Consider the following 9,159-nt stretch of genomic DNA (forward strand, 5'->3'; position numbering starts at 1 on the left):
TATGTGATACTCTGTACTATATTATTACTATTTGAGAAGCTTAAAAAGCTTTTCTTTGATCACGTTTTGCAAATATTTTTAAATTGTTAATTAAACTATTGTGACTTATACTAGTATACTTTTTATGTAATTATCTAGTACAGTCAAACCTCTATATAATAGCATCCTTATATAATAACACTTCATTATAAAAATAAAATTTTTCTGGAATCAAATTTCATGTTCTGTTATAATATATATTTTCTATAACAGCAATTCGCTATAACATCCAAAAATATCTAGAACAAACAAATCTGTTATAGAGAGATTTGAATGTATATAAATTTTATTTTAAAATTTTGAAATTCATTTAACAAATATCAAAACCATTTTTCAAAAATATGTGATCGACGAATTATAAAAGAAAGGTGAATAACCAAAATGTCAATGAAAATTTGAGGGCAGTGCAAGCAACGTGTGTCAGTGTGTGAAGAAAATCTTACATTAAAAAATCAAAATTTCAGAACAAGTCACCTTAAACAAAAACTGATCAAACTAATTTGAAAGAGGTTAACCCTTTGACTTGAAACAACTTTGCCAAGAATATTCAAAGATTCTTTTAGTATAATTATTCCCAGAATCCCTTGTAAGGAAAACAAAAAACCAATTAAAGACACAATTAAATGATTATGAATTTTATCTTGAGATTATTATTGCTTATCCCATGAATCAAATTAATGATTCCTTAATATGAAGTTTTTATACCGACATAAATGTTATAATATGTTTAAGATTATAAATTTTAATATATATATGTTTAAGATATTTCAAAGGTTTTTTATTTTCTTAAAGTTAATATCGAGTCAAGCTGAGTAGCTAGCATAAATGGCACGGATGAACTAATGTTCAGTCAAACTTTTGACTTGACAGTTATTAGTATGTTTTATACTCAAATTTACTACTAATTATTTAGTATAAAATAAAATAGATGCAACATGATTCCTATGGTTTTTTATATGGTACCCCAATAAGGATGGTAAGAAGAAGGTGGGAAACGACCCCATAAGTTGTCCCAAAGAAGAAATCACAGTAGCTAGGTCCCAGTAGTACTTTTGCCCTTTTAAAATTCAAGAATATATGCCCAGCCTGTCTCCTGCTAACACAGTCCGTGTTCGTGTCTAAACCGTAAGCTTTCTTTCCTATGTAACACTTCACTTATCATATATCACTATAAATAGCTTTTCGTAATGTTATTTATTGACTCAAAAGGAAACCTTAAACTGAACCATCCACTCTCAAAGCTTTACTCAGTACACTTCCAACTTCCAACTTTCAAGAGTACGTACTCTCCACTGATCAAGAATGAATATTTTTGGAGACTACAATTTTGATCCACTAATTCCTACACTGTCAACTTCTTTGTTGCCAGCTGCTGAATCTTCAACTTCGTCTGATAGTGGCAGCGCAGGGAGTACACCTAATTATTCTGATGAAGAAGTGATGTTAGCTTCGAACTATCCAAAGAAACGTGCGGGTAGGAAGAAGTTTCGTGAAACTCGACATCCAGTATAAAGGGGAATAAGGAGGAGAAATTCGAATAAGTGGGTTTGTGAAGTAAGAGAACCCAATAAGAAATCAAGAATCTGGCTGGGCACTTTCCCAACTGCAGAAATGGCAGCTCGAGCTCATGACGTGGCGGCCATATCTCTAAGAAGCCGGTCAGCATGTTTGAACTTTGCTGATTCGGCTTGGAGGTTACCCATCCCGACTTCAGCAGCCGCCAAGGATATTCAGAAGGCGGCCGTTGAAGCCGCCGAAGCATTTCGGCCTGTAGAATCACATAGAGAAAACTTTAAGGAAATTATTGTTGATCAAGTAATACAAGAGTTGGTTGCAGAATTGCGTGATAATGTGTTGTTTATGAACGAGGAGGCACTTTTCTGCATGCCGAGATTACTTGTGAATATGGCCGAAGGGCTAATGCTACCTCCACTTCAATGTATTATAGACGGATATGAAATAGAAGCTGATCATGCTGACATGTCTTTGTGGAACTATTGATCAATTTAATTAGACAATATGTGTAGAGACATTAATTTGAATAGTTTAGTTCTCTATAACTACAGTCAAACTGCATTGGAAAATAGACACAATATTGTAGGCATCACTAGTAGAATAGTCAACAACCCTCAATTAATTTGTCACACTAGGAATTACTTGATAATCTTTATCAATTACTTGATAAATGACAACAAATTACTTGGTTTTACTTCCATTGACAGATTCTTTTTGCATATTATTATACGTGTATGTTATTTCTATTCTTTTAGAACTTATATTCTCTCTAGTTAATCCCAATTTATGTAATTTTTTTTTTCTTTTATTTGTTTGTGCTAAAAAGAATGACACCTTTATCTTTTTAAAAGTTATTTAGTTTTAGTGTTCTCATTTTACCCTTGATGGCATATAATTTAGTCAAACCCTCACAATCACTTGTTAAAATAAAAAGACATCTGAAATTCTCACTACCACTCACTTAAAAGGACTACTTCAAGTACTTGTGTGCATATATTTGACTTATGTGTTAGAAATCATTTTTAATTTCTTAAATTTCGTGCCCAATCAAACGTTGTAATATAAAACAAGGCGGATGGAGTAATATTTAACATAGAAAGTTTCTCATTTTCGATATCATCCTTCTTTTGCTTATTTCTCTTTAATTTCTTTTAGTTTATTTTGATAACGGATATATACATCCGCTATATCTTAAGCGCGATCACTCATATCTGATCATAATTAAAAACCTACGTGACATTTTGTGTAGGTTTTCAAAATATAAGAAGTTTCATTATATAATTTTAAAATATCAAAATATATGTGTGATTGAATATTCATACTGCAGGAAAGTTTCAGTAGATTTTCCAGATGGTCACATAACTTATAGAAGTATCCGACCAAAGTCACCTTTGTTTCTTTTAGAACAGCAAAGTCACCAACTATTATTGTTTAACTCAAAAAATAAATACAATACATTTGACATGTTATATCATATCACAATCCTTTTTCTTAATAATAAAACTCATTTGATTGATGATACTTTTACCCATGAGAGTTTGAATTAGCAGATATCGACCCTATCTCATTCTTTCTTTTCACAAGTGTTGTAAAATAATGCCACAATGAGCAAAAACGCGAGCTCCACAGTGGAAAGAATTGGTAAAATTTGCCATGGTTTTGTGAATGAGTTTTTTGATGTGGAAGAAGTGGCTGGTTTTAGTAAAAATTAGAAAGGTTGTTACTAGAGAATTGGTATTAAAATCTCCATCTTACATTGTATGATTGTTTCTTTGTGACATGTTTTTCATTTGCAGCTTCAGTGCGCTATTTTCCTCAACCACACTAGACTCTTGTTGAACCCTCTGACCCTTAGCCTCTTGAGCACTGGTAACAACTTCGAGGTCAGTTGTCATATTTCCTTGGATCTTGTGTTGTCAGCTTACCACAAACTGACCACCTCAACCTTTCTTTACAATTCAAAACAAGAGACACGTTAGAATGGATTCAGTCGGTCCGTATTATTATCACCATCATTTTATATTTTATTTTTAACACTTTTTTTTAAAATGATCGATCGAGCCTGATGTGGGCTGCCTACGTATCATGTGGGAACATGAATCAGATATTGCGTAGTTCGGGAAGATCAGAAATAAAGGAAATAAACTAACTTTTTTTTTGGATTTTGATTTTTTTTTTTAATTTTCGAAAGAAAGACTAATAAAGAAGAAAGAAAATATTTTTGGATTTCGATTTTTTTTTTTTAAGAATTATTGAAAAGAAAGACTTCTAAAGAAGAAAGAAAATATTTTTCTTTTTTTTTAATTTCTACTCTTTTTTCTGAAATTTCGAATAAAAAAACTTCAAAAGAAAAAAGGAAATATTTTTGGATTTTTATTTTTAATTTATGAAAGAAATACATTTAAAGAAAAAAGAAAATATTTTTGAATCTTGAATTTTCTTTTCAATTTTCGAAAGAAGAATGAAAATATTTTTGGATTTTGAGAAGAAATTAAAAAAAAATATTTTTGTATTTTTTTTAAAAATTGGGGTCTAAAAGAAAGACTTTCTAAAGAAAGAAGTAAAGGAAACTATTTTTGTTTTTTTTAAAAAATATTGTGGGGCAGAACCGATGAGGTTTGCCTACGTATCTCATATCCGGTGAGAATCAGACCTGCGTAGTTCTGTCAGTTTTGACGGAACATGGGGAAAATGACGTTTTGAAAACATTGACATATTTTCTTTCTCATTTTTTTTCTTCAAAATTTCGGCAAAGTTTCGAAAATTTTCAAATACCTACCTCTCACTCTTGTTTTTTATTTTATTTTATTTTCTTTCCCTATTCTAGAAGCCAGTCAACATGCAAGCCGAAACAAACAAATGCGCAAGTAGCACGTAAGATGCATCAGGATGGACTTTTAATTTGGGTGCACCTGTCCTAGACGGATCCAACCACGGTGTTGAGTCCCCAAAGTCAAATGCACGTGATGCAAACAAACGTTCCTACTAGGGATCCGACATTAGGCTATGTTATTCTAGGTTTAAACTTGGGGGTGTGTTCTAGACATGGCTTACCCAAGCGGACAACTCGAGCCGAGGTGGGCGCAATGTACCGGGAGCACGGAAGTCTACCTGGCCTAGTTGCTGATCCAGCCTCGTTCTATTTGATACAACCTCTAACAGAAAAGTGGGCCACGCGTACGTGTGCACTTTATTTTTAGAAGACTCAAATTGGAGGCGCAAAACGACAGTTTTAATACAGTTTAAATAATATCAAAGCGGTAAATGAGCGTCAATTAGCACATTAGGCCCACAAATGCAGTAATATCAACAATCAAGAAACCCAAGTATAGATCACATTAATAAGCTCAAATTCTTAACCTTGAACCAGAGATTCTGTGTTCTTGTCCCCAGCAGAGTCGCTAGAGCTGTCACATCTCCTTTTTTTCCGAGGGGATAGAGAGTTTTTCCAATTAAAGTGACGTTAATCGAAATGAGATTATTTATTCAATTTCAGAGTCGCCACTTGGAATAATTTTATGGTGTCCCAAGTCACCGGTTTATTTTAAATCCCAAATCGAGGAAGTTTGACTCTGTTTTAAAATTCGCGAAATCATAAGACCGGGTAAGAAATTCTATTAATTCGGGAGAAAGTGTAAGGCATTCCCGGATTCCGTAGTTTTAGCACGGTCTCTCTACAATCCACACTTGGCTTAGTAATTGATTATTACGTATTTTAAAAGTTATGTGCATTTACCTTTTTACCGCTTTTAATTGCTTGATTATCCGTAATTATGGAAGTATCTTGAAATGAGTCACGCGCACGTGTACTCTTTTTATTTGATGTGTCCAAAATCATGTCACTCATACGTGTACACAATTAATAACACTTTATTATTATTAAGATTATTTTGCCAAAGTCGCGCGAACGTGTATCTTGCTTAATTTTGGGAATCGTAATTATGTCACGCGAACGTGTACACAATCACGATAATTTGATCAATACGTGCCTAAAGCACACTAACGTATTTATGAGTTATTTTCCTAAAGATAAAGTATTATGTGAAGGTGTTGATAGTTATGAAAATTGATTGTGGATAAAGAGTAAGATTAGCCATTGGATTTATTTGCAAGTTCAATTATCTGACTAAGCTAGAAGGATTCGGATGATCCATTAATTTATAAAAAACAAAATGGGCCAGCTTTACTCATTTCTTCACAACCCAACTATTGAACCCAAAAGCATGAAAATCATCTGACCGCCAACACTATTCATTCGTACCCATTTAATTCCCATTGAGGCGTTGACCTTAGCCCAATGCTTAGGTCCAAATTTCCTTATCCGATTTGAAATTCTTATCCAACAGTGCGACCCAATTATTTTCCTAATCTTCAACTAAACCCAGAACACAAGATCAATTAATAAATAAATTTATTATTTGGCCAACAATTCAACCACCACAGAAACAAATTGAAACTGGTAATTGAGAAGGATTAAACATGAAAGAAAATATAAATATCATCTAAGCAAGTGGACGAATTATTTCAAACACATAGCAACAGGATATTCATTCAACAATTTTGTAAACACAAACTAAAGCATTACTAAAAGAACTGAAAAAGAAGATGAACCTCAAGTGATGATTTCTTTCTCTTTTTGTAGCTCGATCAAGTAGACAACATTGGTTCCAAAGTTTGCAAAAGAGAAACCAACGAAGAACCTTAGACCGAAGCTCGATAGCGACCTCGACTTTGACTCCAAAACCTTGACATGACTCTGCAACTTTAAATGGGTTTGGTGTCGATTTTTATGGTGAAGGACACAAGGATTGAAGTGATAATTTTAAAGGAAGGAGGAGGTCACAAATAGGACTGTCTAGGGACTGGTTTTACGCCAGTTTTCATGGAGAGAAGTTGCTGGAATTTTGTTGGAGAAGAAGTCTTGTGCAGCTTTTTCTTCCCTTAAGCTCCTATGGTTCTCCCTGAGATGAAGCTTATATGTAGGGTGTGGGAGTTAATATGTACCATTGGATTGTTAAGGATGGAAGGCTGAGATTAAAAGGGTCTGGTGGGTTGGGTTGATAGGTCTTGGGTTGTTCGAAATTTGGGCCTCAATTTGGGCTAAAAAGATCAAAACTTAGATAATTTTTGGACTATGACTCAAGAATTCTAAAAATAATAAAATACTACTACTATTAATTCATGCTAATTAAATAAAATTGTTCTAATTGCAAAAATACTAAAATTATACATTGAGGTAAAAATAAGACTATTTTTGTGTTTTTCTTTCTTTTTTTTCATAGAAATTATGTTAAGACAAATATAGAGATAAATATGTTAAACCATAATAGATTTGAAATAATACTAATGACTTTAAGAAAAAATAAAATGCATAATAGGATGAAGCTATTTTTGTAGTTTTCAATTTTTATGCTTTAAAAACTAGAATTAAAATTAATAATAGAATGAAATCCTATAGATATAAACTCAAAGAAATATTCTAAAAATACCAAAACTACTAAATATAATTTTAATGTACGGGTCAAAAATTACGTACTTACATCCCACACTTTTATAGTATGGATAAGCAGCTTGATACCCCGATAGTTATTGTAATTTTGGCTATCAACCTTGTTCTTGTATACAGGAACCATCGTGCTCCACCTCTACTCTTAGGGCATCTTTTTCGTTCTAAAAATAACATTAAATAATCTAGTGAGCCACTCCAAGCTTGCCTTGCCCGCACTCTTCCAAAACTCCACCGCAATTTCAAACCTGGTCGCTTTGCCTCTACTCATCTTACGCATAGCCCCCTCAACTTCATCAACTCTAATCTGCCTATAATACCCAAAGTCACAATGACTCCCGGAGAGTTCCAAATTACCCAGAACAATGCTCTTGTCCCCCTCCTCATTCAAGAGACTATGGAAGTAGGCCCGCCATCTCCGACGGATAAGCCCATCATCTAACAAAACTCTACATTCTTCATTCTTGATGCACTTCACTTGGTCCAAGTCACGCGCCTTTCTTTCTCGCGCCTTGGCTAAACTGAACAACCTTTTATCCCCACCTCGGCCCTCGCGTTCCTCATAGAAACGACTAAAAGTTGCAGTCTTGGCCGCCGTAACTACTAGCTTTGCCTCCTTTTTAGCCAACTTATAATGCTCCCTATTCTCCCTCTTCTCCTCATCTTCTACACTTTCCACTAGTTTCAAATATGCTGCTTTCTTGGTTTTCACTTTTCCTTGCACTTCTTCATTCCACCACCAGTCTCCCTTGTGACTACCAGAGTAACACTTTGAGACCCCTAAAACCTCGCTCGCAGCTTTCCTAATGTACTGGGCAGTCGTGATCCACATAGCGCTTGTGTTCCCACTACTCCTAAAAGCCTCCATAGTCACCATCTTGACTCCCAACTCCTGCGCTTTAGCTTCCGTCAAGGCTCCCCACTTGATCATATGTTGGCTATACATCGCCCTCTTCCTCCTCTTCCTCATGATCTCAAGGTCCATGACTAGGAGCCTGTGAAGGGTCGAGATGTTCTCACTCGGTATGACCTTGCAATCCGTGCAAAGACATCTATCAAACTTCATGTTGAGTAAATAATCAATTCGATTCTCGGCCACTGAACTCCAGAAGGTGACCAAGTGCTCCCTCTTTTTCGGGAAACTCGAGTTTGCTATCACCAAATCAAATGCTCTAGAAATGTCCAGAAGAGACGTTCCTCCTCCGTTTCTATCTCCAAAATCAAAGCCACCATGTACATCATCATGCCCCCTCCCCCTCCCTCCCATACATCGCTCCAATGTGTCCGTTGAAATATCCTCCCATGAAAATCTTCTCGTCATGCGGGATACCACGCACCATCTCATCCAAATCCTCTCAGAAACTTCTTGACTTCCTCATCCAAGCCTACTTGGGGTGCGTATGCACTGATTATGTTCAGAGTAAAACCTCTAACAACTAGCTTAATAATCATCAGCCTGTCATTCACCCTCCTAACCTCCACTACCAGTTCCCGGAGATCCTTATCAACCAAGATACCTACCCCGTTCATGCCCCCCACCCTCCCAGAATACCAAAGTTTGAAACTGCCCACATCTCGCGACCTTATGTCCTACCCACCTAGTCTCATATACACAAGCTATATTGATTCATTCATTATATTTACTTAAATGTCATTTATTGTTATTCATTGATATTGAATGTTGCACTGTTGCCTTTGATTTCTTTGGATATTTATTGCATGATACCGCTATTGTCCGACTATATCTACATAGTGTTTGTTGTTTTTTCAAGAACTCCATCTTAGGGATATTATTGTTAGCTAAGATTAACCCTCTTTTATATAAATTAAACTATTTGAACAAAGATCTATATTTTAGATCAAACAAATAGTTATATGTATATATATAAATTATTTGAACAGATATTATAAATTTTGAAACTAAGAAGCTAGAAGTTACGACTATTATATTTTTAAATTTAAATTAAAGGTTTAATTAGTTTTATTTTCAAAGATTAAGCAATTACTTCAAAACTAATGGCCGTCGAACACGAATTATATTAGGTTTCGTGAATTGATATATCAGTCATATGTTTGACCACTTAAATGTATATTATGAA

At 34.6% G+C, this 9,159-nt stretch overlaps 1 protein-coding gene and 1 pseudogene across 1 annotated transcript; one reads left to right on the top strand and one right to left on the bottom strand.

The window, feature by feature from the left end:
* Nucleotides 1–1,218: 1,218 nt before the first annotated feature.
* LOC117278958 (dehydration-responsive element-binding protein 1A-like) lies at nucleotides 1,219–2,254 on the top strand (annotated as a pseudogene).
* Nucleotides 2,255–7,205: 4,951 nt separating this feature from the next.
* Nucleotides 7,206–8,381, bottom strand: LOC138901851 (uncharacterized). The gene has a single exon (XM_070189647.1). It carries the CDS (start codon nucleotides 8,379–8,381, stop codon nucleotides 7,206–7,208), a length of 1,176 nt encoding a protein of 391 aa, XP_070045748.1.
* Between the last annotated feature and the right edge of the window lie 778 nt (nucleotides 8,382–9,159).

The sequence above is a fragment of the Nicotiana tomentosiformis genome, chromosome 11 (assembly GCF_000390325.3).
Source record: "Nicotiana tomentosiformis chromosome 11, ASM39032v3, whole genome shotgun sequence".
Classification (NCBI taxonomy): Eukaryota; Viridiplantae; Streptophyta; class Magnoliopsida; order Solanales; family Solanaceae; genus Nicotiana; species Nicotiana tomentosiformis.